Source organism: Oryctolagus cuniculus, chromosome 2, assembly GCF_051225735.1.
Source record: "Oryctolagus cuniculus isolate XC-2025 breed Fujian yellow rabbit chromosome 2, ASM5122573v1, whole genome shotgun sequence".
Taxonomy (NCBI): domain Eukaryota; kingdom Metazoa; phylum Chordata; class Mammalia; order Lagomorpha; family Leporidae; genus Oryctolagus; species Oryctolagus cuniculus.
The window spans coordinates 95,026,279-95,041,061 of record NC_142868.1 but is presented as its reverse complement, the minus strand read 5'-3'; the positions used below and the strand labels follow the sequence as shown (position 1 = coordinate 95,041,061).

Sequence of the window (14,783 nt, the reverse complement as noted above, 5' to 3'; positions counted from 1 at the left end):
AAAAATTACATTCACGAAGGTTCCTAGTTTCTAAAACATCTTGAATGATCTTCTAGAAGAGGCCAGACTCTGGTGTGCCTTAACTGGGTGATGTGATTTATACACAGGGCAGAAAATGAGAAAAGAGAAACACCCACTAAAGACTCGCTATGATCTCATCTCATCTTTCTGTCTGCTAAACCCACAGTACATATGTACTGAAGACAGTACATAAACGTAAACCAAATGTACTTGCGGAGAAGATAAAACAACATCCAATGATAGTCAAGACATTTTATTGACTCTAATGCAAGCTAGGCATGAAGAAGAAACAGTCACTTAAAAACACCAAAGACCCTTACATAGCAAAGGTTACGGAATAAATTAAGACGCCTGGCGCTGTGTCCGGCAGAAGGACATGCCTCATTCGCTCCGATCCTTGGGTTCCCGGTACTTCCACTGGATGTAGTCAAAGATGTCTTTCTCGCTATCCACTGGCAGGGGTTCTCCAGCCACTCCTGCAAGTAGAGACAAAAAGAAACGGACCTGAAGAGCCGGTCTTGGAGCTTAGTTATAGAGGGAACAGGATTGAGAGTTCTGTGCAATTTGCTTCCAGAAGAACATGGTAACGAAGCCCCTAGCAAAAAGGTACTGGCTGCCTCCCTCCGCTCGTGTGAGCTTTGTCACATACGTGGCCAGCACTCCCGAAGGCACTGAGGATCCCAAGGACAGCCATGGAAGTGGCCCTCGTTCATAATGTCCCTGTGTGCTGCGTCTCCAGTGTAGCCATCGTGCACGACAAGGTCCCCAAGTGTCCGGTGTGCCTTTGAAATTCAGGATGCGCCACCCCAGTCTACCCAGAGGAAAGCTCTATTTCATACTTTGGGGCACAATGGCAAAAACATCCTTTCCTAGCGGGGAACAGAAAACCACAATGAAATGCTAACAGCCCTAGCACAGAGTCAGCCATCCTTATTCTCTTAACTTGAAACAGCCCAGCGCCAAACTACCCAGTTCTGGGAAGCACTAAAAGCAGTGACACTGAGTTCTTCAGAAGTCTTGGAGATGTATTCTAGTTTTAATTGACAGCTGCAGGTAGAAACCACTGACTCCACCCCAACAGAGCTGCAAAGCATTCTTGCCCTGATGGCCTGCAGTTGAGAACCGTCGGGATCACAGCCCTGTTGGTTCCTGAGGGACTAGCAACACAAAACTACAATTACCTGGCAAAGTCCTACAAGGTTTTTAAAGAAACTAAATTTGCTAAGCCAGAATATCTATAACCTCCTCTTTGTTTTTTTTTTTCCTTTTTTTAAAAAAAAAAGATTTTATTTTTACTTTGTTTGAGAGGTAGAGTTACAGACAGAGGTGCAGAGGCAGAGAGAAAGGTCTCCTATCCCCTGGTTTTCTCCCTAGATGGCCACAATGGCTGGAGCTGAGCTGATCTGAAGTCAGGAGCCGGGAGCTTCCTCTGGGTCTCCCACTCAGGTGCAGGAGCCCAAGCACTTAGGCCATCATCTGCTGCTTTCCCAGGTGCATTAGCAGGGAGCTGAATTGGAAAAGGAGCAGCCAGGACTCGAACCAGGGCCCATATATGCTGGTGCTGCAGGCAGCTTAGTCCACTGCGCCACAGAACCGCCCCACAACCTCCTGCAGGCCCCCGATGCTCACCAGTGACTCCCAGGGGACGAATGGTGTACTCGTTGATTGTGAAGCCCTTTTCCAGGGCGTGGGCTCTCATATTCTTATTGAAAATATCACTCCCAGTGAAATAGAGAACACCACAGTAGTACTGATCTTTGGGTATCAACCTAAAAAACCAACCGTAAATAAACTGTTTAGTTACCCATTCAAATCTGGCAAAAGCACAACTCCTCAAGTTAATCAGGGACAGACAGCTCTCAGTCTATAGGTTCACCTGAAAAGGAGACAGACCCTGCAGATTAGCCCAATTCTGCGGTTTGTTTAGGGTTCAGTGAACTGTCCTGTGTGCGGGAGGCACGCAGGAGTGAGAGCATGAGCACTCTTACAGCTGACTTCGGCAGGAAACACGTCTGAGCCTGGAAGCCACGGTGGGGAGGTACAACATCTAGAGGCGGGGAACAGAGCCGAGGACGGGCGTTTGCTTCCTAGCTCTTCAGACTAACCCTGACGTCTGGGAGCAGCAATCAGCCCTTCAGGATAAAAAGGAGTTCGAGACGTGGATGTGAACTCCAAGGTACTCAGAGGAGGAGGGGGGAGAGGCAGAGGGGGCAGTCAGTGGTGAGCACGAAGTCCCAATACCTGATATCGATTCTTCTGTGTGGGTATTCCTTTTCATCATTCTCAATGGGAAGCTGGCAGACACCCTAAAGTGGACATGTTAAAGAATATTTAAAGATCTTTTAAGCTTGAGGCTTAAACTAGCATTTAAGGCTACTGTGGCTTTTGGTAGACGGCAGTTTGAACTCTGAGCACCTCTAACTTCTCGGTAGCTTCTCTCAACTGTGTATTACCCGCTCCTTCCTATTTCACTTCATGACAGACAAGTACACAGAACAGGAAACAAGGGTTGAAGTGAGCTGGACCCAGCCGGTGTTGGTGTCTACACAAGCAACTAACTTGGGAGAGCACCGACATCAAAGACGGGCCAAACACAGGAAGCAACTTGAAAGGAAACCATGATTATGCAGGCCAGGAACAAGGCTGCTGGTAATGTACCAGCCAACAGGACAATCCATCAGGAGACACGGCAGAATACGCCAGAAAAAGAACCGCCAGGGGCAAGGTTTAATGCAAAATAAAAAGTAGTATAGCAAGGTAGAAGGGCTTGACATTGAGGAAATCTCTCAGAAATCAGGAGAGAGAGAGAGAGAGAAATTAGGACAATTTAAAAGACCAGAACACGAGAGGATTTTTTCTTTCTTTTCCGCAGTGAGTCTTCACATACTTCAGTTTTCAAACAAAAATGATCAAAGTCTGTTTTCTTTTCTCTTTCCAGGCAAATGAGCAAAAATTCTGAATGGGCATCAACTCACACATACGACGAGTGTGTACGCAGAGCTGTCTGTGTCTGCACAGTTCAAAGTGAAGGTGTCCAGCACTGCATCCCAAGGAAAACACACAGCTCACTTCTCAGCAGTCAAGTCAGCTACCCAGGCCACCACCAGCCCTACCTCTCGTCAGCAACACTGAAAACTACAACTTACACTGCCTATTCCTATGGCTCAAAGAGTGATCAAATGTGCGGACCTTCAAAATAGGAAACCTAGCTTCGACGGGCTTGAACCAGTTCCAACTGAACCACCCTGCACCGGCTCGGCAGGGGCTGCCCCGGAAGTACCGTGGGTGCTACCTCGCAGATACGCGTGTCTGGATCCACAGGAAGGATCTCCCTGTTTGTCACATTAGTCACAGGATTTCGTCTCCTGGCTCTGTTCCCTTCCTCAAGGCTAATCTTATTTCCTGCATTTTCTGAAGTGCAAGTTCAAGAACTTCTCCTGCATTGCTGTGAGAATTCTGTGTCAGTGAGCGCATTAGTTATTGTTTTGGCATTTCAGCCCAGCGGCTGCACGGTGAGTGTTTGAAATAACGCCTCTTTCATTTCCGTATCTTCTAGCGTCCCTCGAGTCCTCACTGTGGGCATTTCACAGAAAATCACGCAAGGTCACACCTGCCCAAAAAGACTAAAATTCGGCGCTCATCAGACGCTTTCGTTCGGGAAGAACAGCTCACTGCTCTGGCAGGGGTGGGGAACGTGTCTGCTCTGCAGAGGGCCATTTGTAGATATGCAGCATCATGTGTGGGCTGCACGAGCATTCAGTTTAAGTTAGCCTGCCAGACCTGCTGCATTTTGAGTTCTGCCTTGAGGTTGCTTGGCAGGGCCAGACCCAAGGATTTTCACAGGCCTTTTAGGGCATGCAGGCCAGCTGCTCCCCACCGCTGAGATGGCCTGGAATCACCCTGGCTTTCCTTAGAGTTAGCTACTCTCAGCTTAAGAGTTCCTGTCTGGAGACAACAAACATGCAGAGACAAACCTTTACAACCAGCCAGGGGCAGCCAGAGGTTTTCGACCAAATGCGTACGAAATGAGAATGGTTTCCTCTACTGTGGAAGCTGCCTTCATTCTGTAGCCAATCTCCATCCAGAAGCCTGGAGACTGTATTTTCTTTGGATCCCACTGCTAGCGTTGACTCATGGAGGGTCGCTGCTCTGACTCCTGCCGTCTCTTCCCCCAGGCACCTGCATGGCTACCGCCCTCGCCTCAAGTCTTTCCCTAAGCCTCATTTTCTCCACCGCCCAGTTCAATCCTGCGCCTGCAGTCCCAGCTTTCCCCAAACTCTGACCCCTCCCTTTAATAGCACTTACCATCTTAACCTACCACGCTAGCTAATTAGCTACGCATCTGTTCACGTTAGCCATCAGTCCTTTCCCATAGCACCCACATACAGCGTCTACTTAAGTTCACTGATCCGTCCGAAGCTTCTAGAACAGGGCCTGGGATATGGAAGACACTTGATACCCTTTGTTGAACTGACTGAACACACCGTGTTCTATTAGGACTCTTCTTCCCAGCTGGTTCTCCTTCCAGGGCGCACGCCGTGCCCTCACTGTCTAAGCCTGCTTTTGCTCCGCCTTTCTCTACCGATCTATTTCCACACAGGTGCTATCTTACACTTGTGCAGCAGTCCAGCCCTGGCAAGATTCAGAATCTTCAGGGCTGTACAAGTAAGAAATTGTACAATCAATCAAATATTTGAACAAACCCTTCAAACTCTCCACATGTATTTCTTAACTTGAGCTGTATAACTGTTCTCTGACACAGGACAAATATTGTCATTTTATAGGTGAGAAAGTTTGGGCACAAGAAGTAACTCAAATCACCCAGTGGCACACAATGCACCATAATGGAGGCAGAATAAGATCCTCTATGGCTTCTCCACAACAGGCCGCGTGGTGTGGAACCAGCTGGGGAGACTTCTGAAAGCCACCACCAGCACCAAGGGTGCCCTGAGTGGACTCCGCATCTAACTTCCGGAGCAGCAGTGGAGGGAACACCCAGCCTCCTTAGGGAGAAGAGAACCATGTTCTTCCTTTGTAAAAATGAGTTCGGCACATCACAAGTCTTGCGCCAAGAACTCACCTGCTTCCTCTGCCGGAGCTCCCTAACCGCCCAGTCACCGCAGGCTGTGGGCACAGCTTCTGTAAGCCCCGCCTCTACTGCTCCTGGCAAGAAGCCCAAAGCCCTGCCCAGTGCCCCGTGTGCAGGGAACCAGCACATCAAAGACTTCAGGACCTACAGTTCTGTGAAGATGGCCTCCCTCGCAGAAAGGCCAGTCCCCAGCAGTTCCTGAGCTCTGAGGGGCACAAGCGTGTGGCCCACAAGAAGGCAAAGACATTTGCAGAGAGCCCAAGACCTGATCTGTGTTCTCTGCTGGCTCTCAGGAGTACCAGGCTCACAGACCTGCCCTGTGAAGTGGCTGCTGAGGACCAGAGGAGATGCTGTTAAGGCAAGTAAGGGCTTTACGGGAAAAGATCCAAGACAGCCAGAGGAATCTAAACCATGCGAGGACAACCATCGGTCTGCGGGTGAGCTATGTCCATCAACAGAAAGAGAAACTCAGCGCTGAGTATCTGAGGCTGCGTCCAATTCGCCTTCAGGAACAACAACTTGTAGAGAAACTGGAAAAGGAGTCAGGAGACTTTACAGAAATTGAAGGAAAGTGCAGTCAAAATATTGCAGAAATGTAAAGAATTAACAGACATGTGTGAGGACCTGGTGGAAATGCGCCCTACACCAGACAACGAGTCCTAATAACAAGTGAACCTGCGCAGCTGCAAATGCCCAGCCTGTGAATCTTCAGCTCAAATGAGAGCGGTTCAGCTTCTCCTAAGAGTGTGGATTCTCTTCAATAACGGAGTCCGCAAGCACAACAGCAGGCCATTCTGTGGTATGAGACATTCGAGGAGGTTACAGGGCCTTCAGGACACATTTCTGAATTCGGACACAACTACCTTTTGCTGCCTGGGAAGCTCAGGCCGACGTCTATGGAAAATGTTTCTGGAAGCTGAATGTGCTTGGCTGCTGGTCCTAAGGATTTTTGGATTGGGAAGAAGGTACACTGAGGCTGAGGACGTATTTCTTGCGTGTAAGAAGCGTGTTGGCTCCAGTTTTTACTTTTTATTAATTAATTAATTTATTTGACAAAGTTAGACCGTGAGAGAGAGAAAGGTCTTCCTTCCGTTGGTTCACTCCCCAACTGGCCGCTACGGCCAGCGCTGCACTGATCCGAAGCCAGGAGTCAGGTGCTTCTCCTGGTCTCCCATGGGGTGCAGGGCCCAAGTACTTGGGCCATCCTCCACTGCACTCCCGGGCCACAGCAGAGAGCTGGACAAGAAGAGGAGCAACTGGGACTAGAACCTGGTGCCCATATGGGATGCCGGCACCACAGGCGGAGGATTAACCAAGTGAGCCACGGCCCCTCAGGCTTTTACTTGAAGTGAACACTTGTGGTCATTACCTATAATGTATGTTATGGCCGTTCATCTACTTTGTGATGTGCCAACGTAACCAGAATGTGGGGCTGCGTGATTTCATCTGAAGAGACGACGCAGGGTAATGCCGGCTGCACAGACCTGGTACCCCACCACGCCCGTGTCAGTCTGCAATCCCCCTTTCCTTCCTCTTGATCACCTACTCACTCTGCGGGGAAGAAATCCTCATAAGGATCCTCAGGGATAGGTGGAGCTTTTGTTTATTGGAGCTTAAAGTAGCTGGCTTTTTGTTTTTGTTTGAAAATAAAAAGCTATGAGAACTTAAAAAAAACCCTTCCATCTTGTGTATCCAAATCTATTCCTGACCAATGTAACATAACCATGAAGATGCTCCTTTCCCTGCAACAAGGCACACGTCCCTCCTATTGTCTCCAAAATAAAATGCAGAATGCTTCTCTGCTAACACATAAATAATGCCTAAGAAGGCCAGACCAGCAGGGAACACGGCACTCTTCAAGCTGCAGAGACTGTAAAGCACATATATTGTATCCCAATAGAATAAACCCACTACAATGGATCCCTTGGTTTGAATGAAGGCCTTAGTTGCTTGCTGTTATCATCGGAGTCTTCTATACTTTCAAAACAAACTGCTTTCTTATTTTTTAGCTTCCAGAGATTCTCTTCCTGGCAATACCTGCTGACTTGCCGCCAGGTATACCACTCAAACGTGAAGGCAAGAGAGCGTTTCCTGGCACCCGCTTTCTCTAGTCTTTCACGGACCACGTGAGCAGCAAAGGCCTGCACTGGCCTAACCTCCAGCGGCCGCTGCCACTAGGAGGTGGCTGCTCTCACCCCTGCCAGGCAGTGTCTCCTTCCTCCATGGAGCAGCTACTGGGATGACCCAAGCCCACCCTCGTCAACAACTCTGTGTCACACATGCTTGGCTACCCAACCTTCCACTCAGGTTCCTCCCAGGCCTTGGTGTGGCCTCTCTTGTACTCTTGCTAGCTTCAGTCTTACCGCCTCTGCCGCTCTGTCCCCAGGTCTCCCCCTTTAGCACAGCAGAATGCTATTAAGACTAGGAAGAACACTTCTGCTATCATGATGTGTAGGCACCTGGCCGTCACTAACCCTGAAAACCGCTGGTGCCTTTCACAGAGAGGACTATTAGAGGAAGAGCTTCAGGCCTCAAGGCTCTGCACCTGTCTATTTTGCAAAAATCTAATCATTTCTAGGATTTTATCTGAGTGTTCCTTCAAGGTAAGATTATGCACATTTACTCACAGTGAATTAAATCAATCTACATTTTAAAAGGACGTCTGCGGGGCCATATATAAACCCTATTTTCAAGATCATCTCTAGTGTGTCTACTTTGGGGCACATGCTCATGGATTGGAAGAATCAATATCATCAAAATGTCCATTCTCCCAAAAGCAATTTACAGATTCAATGCAATACCAATCAAGATACCGAAGACCTTCTTCTCAGATCTGGAAAAAATGGTGCTGAAATTTATATGGAGGCACAAGAGACCTCGAATAGCTAAAGCAATCTTGTACAACAAAAACAAAGCCGGAGGCATCACAATACCAGATTTCAGGACATACTACAGGGTAGTTGTAATCAAAACAGCATGGTATTGGTACAGAAACAGATGGATAGACCAATGGAATAGAACTGAAACACCAGAAATCAACCCAAACATCTACAGCCAACTTATATTTGATCAAGGATCTAAAACTAATTCCTGGAGCAAGGACAGTCTATTCAATAAATGGTGCTGGGAAAATTGGATTTCCACGTGCAGAATCATGAAGCAAGACCCCTACCTTACACCTTACACAAAAATCCACTCAACATGGATTAAAGACCTAAATCTACGACCTGACACCATCAAGTTACTGGAGAACATTGGAGAAACCCTTCAAGATATTGGCACAGGCAAAGAGTTTCTGGAAAAGACCCGGGAGGCACAGGCAGTCAAAGCCAAAATCAACTATTGGGATTGCATCAAATTGAGAAGTTTCTGTACTGCAAAAGAAACAGTCAGGAGAGTGAAGAGACAACCGACAGAATGGGAAAAAATATTTGCAAACTATGCAACAGATAAAGGGTTAATAACCAGAATCTACAAAGAGATCAAGAAACTCCACAAAAACAAAACCAACAACCCACTTAAGAGATGGGCCAAGGACCTCAATAGACATTTTTCAAAAGAGGAAACCCAAATGGCCAACAGGCACATGAAAAAATGTTCAAGGTCATTAGCAATCAGGGAAATGCAAATCAAAACCACAATGAAGTTTCACCTCACCCCGGTTAGAATGGCTCACATGCAGAAATCTACCAACAACAGATGCTGGCGAGGATGTGGGGAAAAAGGGACACTAACCCACTGTTGGTGGGAATGCAAACTGGTCAAGCCACTATGGAAATCAGTCTGGAGATTCCTCAGAAACCTGAAGATAACCCTACCGTTCGACCCAGCCATCCCACTCCTTGGAATTTACCCAAAGGAATTTAAATTGGCAAACAAAAAAGAGGTCTGCACCCTAATGTTTATTGCAGCTCAATTCACAATAGCTAAGACCTGGAACCAACCTAAATGCCCATCAACGATAGACTGGATAAAGAAATTATGGGATATGTACTCTTTAGAATACTATACCGCAGTAAGAAACAACGAAATCCAGTCATTTGCAACAAAATGGAGGAATCTGGAACACATCATGCTGAGTAAAATAAGCCAGTCCCAAAGGGACAAATACCATATGTTCTCCCTGATCGGTGACAACTGACTGAACACCAAAAAGGAAACCTCCTGAAGTGAAATGGACACTATGGGAAACGGTGGCTTGATCAGCATAGCCCTGACTGTTAATGAACAACTTAATACATTATCCCTCTTAGTAGTTTTTTTGTCTGTTCTACTTAATATGACTGGTTTAGTTCTGTAATTGATGCACAGTTATTCTTAAGTGTTGAAAATTAACTGAAATGTGATCCCTGTTGAACATGGGAGTGGGAATGGGAGAGGGAAGAGATGTATAATTTGGGACATGCTCAGGCCGACTTGCCCCAAGTAGTGGAGTTGGAAGCATACCAGGGGATTCCAATTCAATCCCATCGAGGTGGCATGTACCAATGCCATCTCACTGTTCCAGGTGATCAGTTTCAGTTCACAGTTGGTCATGGTGGAGGGACTGGGAGTCAAAGGGAGCACATAGACAAGTCTAGTACCTGCTAACGCTAACCAATGGAGTAAATAAAGGGGAGAGTGATCCAACATGGGAAGTGAGATACTCAGCAGACTCATAGAATGGCAGATGTCCTAAATAGCACTCTGGCCTCAGAATCAGCCCTAAAGGCATTCGGATCTGGCTGAAAAACTCATGAGAGTATTTCAGGCATGGAAAGCCAAGACACTCTGGCAAAAGATCTCTGCGAGTGAGATCCCAGTGGAAAGAACAGGTCATCAAAGAAGGAGGTACCTTTCTCTGAAGGGAGGAGAGAACCTCCACTTTGACTATGACCTTGTCTAAACAAGATAAGAGTCGGAGAAATCAGAGGGCTTCCATAGCCTTGGAAACTCATGACTGGAGCATAGGGAGATTACTGATGCCATAGACAGGAGTGTCAATTGGTAAAGTCAACAACAGGAGTCACTGTGCACTTACTCCTCATGTAGGATCTCTATCCTTATTGCGCTGTACATTGAGATTTAATGCTATAACGAGTACTCAAACAATATATTTCACTTTGTGTTTCTATGGGGGTACAAACTGTTGAAATCCTTACTTAATGCATACTAAACTAATCTTCTGTAAAAAAAAAAAAAAAAGAAATTATCAATTTCCAACTTGACTCTCACTGGGATTAAACATGACAATAGGTCTGCTCTGATTTCATCATCATTTAAAAAAATCATCTATTATTTTTCACTTTATGTTTCTATGTGGGAGCAAACTGTTGAAATCCATACTTGATGTATACTAAGCTGATCTTCTGTATATTAAGATAATCGAAAATGAATCTTGATGTGAATGGAAGGGGAGAGGGAGTGGGAAAGGGGAGGGTTGTGGGTGGGAAGGACGGTATGGGGGGGAAGCCATTGTAATGCATAAGTCGTACTTTGGAAATTTATATTCATTAAATAAAAGTTTAAAAAAAAAAAAACACAAAACCCGTCAGATTCAAGAGAATAAATCTTGATTTAATTCCCAAAGACTTTTTTTTAACGTTGGGGAAAAAATAGTTCTTTGGAAAACACTGTTGGAGTGCAACCAACTTAGATAGTACACTTGCACAGTCCATTATGTCACCATGCTGAATTTTTAATATGATTGGGTATGCGCGTGTGTACAGCTAGATGTACAGCACATAAAACATCGGAACCATTTTCAAGTATACAGTTCTGTGGCACTGTGCAACCATCACCATCACCCACACCATTCATCTCGAGGACACTGTCACCTTCCCCACCTTAAACTCCTCACCCATTAGACAGGAACTTCCCAATATCCCTCTTCCCAGGCCCTGGCGGCCACCATTCTACTTTCTGAATGACACGATGCTTTAATTATCTTTCTCAAGCATCTTCTCCTTCTGGCTAACACTCCTGTCAAGTCTATGCACTGACTGTTACTAATTCTGGCTCGCTCACTCTCAAAAGCACAGTTTTCTCCTTTTGGCCATACAAATTGAAAAAAGTGGGACACTGAGGAATAAAGACCCAAATGATGTGTTTTAGTGACCAAGAAAATAGAGGTAAGAAAGAAAAGTTTTTTTGTTTTGTTTTGTTTTGACAGGCAGAGTTAGACAGTGAGAGAGAGAGAGAGAGAGAGAAAGGTCTTCCTTCCATTGGTTCACCCCCAAAATGGCTGCTATGGCTGGCGCACTGCGCCGATCTGAAGGCAGGAGCCAGGAGCTTCTCCTGGTCTCCCATGCAGGTGCAGGGCCCAAGCACCTGGGCCATCCTCCACTGCACTCCTGGGCCACAGCAGAAAGCTTGACTGGAAGAGGAGCAACTGGGACAGAATCTGGCACCCCAACCGGGCCTAGAACCTGGGGTGCCGGTGCCGCAGGCAGAGGATTAGCCAAGTGAGCTGTGGCGCCGGCCAGTTTTTTTTTTTTCCTAAGATTTATTTACTTATTTATTTGAATGGCAATGTGTGTGTGTGTGACAGAGAGAGAGAGAGAGAGAGAGAGAGAAATCTTCCCTCAGTAGCTCACACCCCAAATGGCCACAAACACCAGGGCTGGGTCAGGCTCAAGCCAGGGGCCTGGCTCTCCATCTAGGTCTCCCTCACGATGGCGGGGACCCAAGTACTTGGGCAATCTTCCATTGCCTTCCCAGGAACATTAGCAGGGAGCTGGATTGGAAGCGAAGCAGCTGAGACTCCAATGTCCCTCTGATATGGGACGCTAGCATTGCAGGCAGTGGCTCAAACCCACGATGCCAGCCCAGAAAGAAGAATCTTGATCCTAGATTCTATTTGCTTCCCTGTTGGTTTTTATACAGGCTGTTAATACTTGGTTTTTACTTCATGTGCCTTTGTCTTGAATCTTTACATGTGAGCTCCCTAGGAAGCCTACAGGATTGGCAGGGCTCACCATCACTGAGAAAAAATCGCTCCCCTCACACACTTCACTCCACCCGCCCTCCCCTCCCCTCACACACTTCACTCCACCCGCCCTCCCCTCCCCTCACACACTTCACTCCACCCGCCCTCCCCTCCCCTCACACACTTCACTCCGCCCGCCCTCCCCTCCCCTCACACCTTCACTCCACCCGCCCTCCCCTCCCCTCACACACTTCACTCCACCCCCCCTCCCCTCCCCTCACACACTTCACTCCACCCGCCCTCCCCTCCCCTCACACACTTCACTCCACCCGCCTCACCCTCCCCTCACACACTTCACTCCACCCGCCCTCCCCTCCCCTCCCCTCACACCTTCACTCCACCCGCCCTCCCCTCCCCTCACACACTTCACTCCACCCGCCCTCCCCTCCCCTCACACACTTCACTCCACCCGCCTTACCCTCCCCTCACACACTTCACTCCACCCCCCCTCCCCTCCCCTCACACACTTCACTCCACCCGCCCTCCCCTCCCCTCACACACTTCACTCCACCCGCCTCACCCTCCCCTCACACCTTCACTCCACCCGCCCTCCCCTCCCCTCACACACTTCACTCCACCAGCCCTCCCCTCCCCTCACACACTTCACTCCACCCGCCCTCCCCTCCCCTCACACACTTCACTCCACCAGCCTCACCCTCCCCTCACACACTTCACTCCACCCGTCCTACCCTCCCCTCACACACTTCACTCCACCCACCCTCCCCTCCCCTCACACACTTCACTCCACCCGCCCTCCCCTCCCCTCACACACTTCACTCCACCCGCCCTCCCGTCCCCTCACACACTTCACTCCACCCGCCTTACCCTCCCCTCACACACTTCACTCCACCCGCCTCACCCTCCCAACTTCACTCCACCCGCCTTACCCTCCCCTCACAACTTCACTCCACCCGCCTTACCCTCCCCTCACACACTTCACTCCACCCGCCTTACCCTCCCAACTTCACTCCACCCGCCTTACCCTCCCCTCACACACGCTGCTTTCCTGTCTTGGCAGTGTCATCCATGCTTCGACAGTTCTAACCTCAACTACCACAGACTTCTGAGTCAGCAAAACAGGAGAACCATTTGCTATTTTAGGGAAAAACTTAAAATGTGTCAAGTCATTTTTAAAAAGTGAACTATGTCTAATTACCCATTCCAATGGCATGATTATTTATAAACAGGGAATTTAAAATAAAAGGACTTAACATTTTGAGAGTAGTTATGAGAATGAGACACCCTGCTAACTATTTTTATCTAAGGTCTCATAGATGTCCTATTTGTTGACTGTAATACAAAACTACAATGAAGTCACACACTCAGAATGGTTACTGAACAATTGCCAAGGGTTTTTCAGATGTGTGAACTCAAACAAGTACTTACCATGAACTTTGTTTCACCCTTTGACAGAGTGTCTGTAATAAAATGGACCTTTTGTAACTGCTCCACAACACGGTGTAACAGCTTTGGCTGCAGAATCATAACCAGGGAATAAGAAAAAGAGTAATTACTCTGCTACAGTAAGAAACATTTTTTCAATGTTTATTCATTTTTATTTATTTGAAAGGCAGCGCCACAGAGGGAGAGAAGTGGGGGTGAGGGCAAGAGGGACAAGGAGGGGGAGACAGAGAGAGCAAGAGAGAGGGAGGGAGAGAGAGAAGGAGAGAGATCAATCTCTCATCTGCTGGTTCTTTCCCCAAATGCCTACAACAGGTGGGGCTGGCCCAAGCTGAAGCCAGAAGCCAGGAACTCCATCTGGGTCTCCCACATGGGTGGTAGGTCCCAAGCTCCTGAGCCATCACCCGCTGCTTCCCAGAGTGCATTCCAGGAAGCCGGAATGGAAACCAGTCGGGACTCCAACCCAGGCATGTCAATATGAAAAGCAGGTAGCCCAAGTGTCATCTTAACCACTGTGCCAAAGCCCACTCCACATTCAGCACTTCTGAAATACCTATGACAGACAGTAAAGAATTCTGGAAATATTTTATTAAATTTTACCTCTTTCAAATGTTAGATTTTCTTCCCAAATCCTTAAGGGGAAAACGTGGGAATCTTTCCACAACTTAATTTGTTTTCACAGAATTCAATCAATAGAAAACACTTTAGCTGAATTTTCAGAAAGCATAAAACAAAACTTACACTGAAAATATCTAACTGTCATTTAGAAAGTGACATCTGCTGCTGTGTAAGAATTCTGAGGTACCTGCTTGGCTGATTCCGAGGTAAAGCTTGGATGGGTCAGCAGGACATCCATGTCACCACTGGATTCTGCCCCTGTGAAAACAAAGAACACGTATGGAATGCTCCATGTGAATGCATCAACTAGGCAAATAAAGGCCAAGGTGACAACAGAAGAGTCTTGTCTTACAGCCTGTCTATTTCACTGTTAAAGATTTCAATTTTCTGGGGCCAGCGCCGTGGCGTAGTGGGTAAGGCCGCTCCTTGCAGTGGCGCCAGTTATGGGCACCAGTTCAAGTCCCGGCTGCTCTACTTCTGATTCAGCTGTCTGCTATGGCCTGGGAAAGCAGTGGAAGATGGCCCAAGTCCTTAGGCCCCTGCACCTGCGTGGGAGACCTAGAGGAAGCTCCTGGCTCCTGGCTTTGGATCTGCACAGCTCCAGCCATTGCAGCCAATTAGGGAGTGAACCAGTGGATGGAAGGCCCCTCTCTCCCTCTTTTTCTCCCTCTCTCTCTCTGCCTCTCT

General features: G+C 47.7%; 1 protein-coding gene across 8 annotated transcripts in view; it reads right to left on the bottom strand.

Moving 5' to 3' along the window:
- Positions 1-258: 258 nt before the first annotated feature.
- The window catches only part of POLB (DNA polymerase beta), a 33,877-nt gene continuing 19,352 nt past the window's right edge, over positions 259-14,783 (bottom strand). For 3 of the 8 annotated variants that reach the window (XR_016229136.1, XM_008273915.2, XM_002720765.6), the window contains 5 exons: positions 14,284-14,354; positions 13,464-13,550; positions 2,263-2,327; positions 1,651-1,790; positions 259-497 (listed from right to left, as the gene is read on the bottom strand). Coding sequence is in view for 6 of the 8 variants with exons in the window: in XM_008273915.2 (XP_008272137.1) it covers positions 403-497; positions 1,651-1,790; positions 2,263-2,327; positions 13,464-13,550; positions 14,284-14,354 (458 nt within the window). In the remaining 2 variants the exon portion in view is untranslated. Of the gene's footprint in view, positions 498-1,650; positions 1,791-2,262; positions 2,328-13,463; positions 13,551-13,610; positions 14,032-14,283; positions 14,355-14,783 lie in introns of those variants that run through there. The other 5 variants (XR_016229137.1, XM_089325935.1, XM_089325932.1 and 2 more) reach the window with 2 other exon arrangements.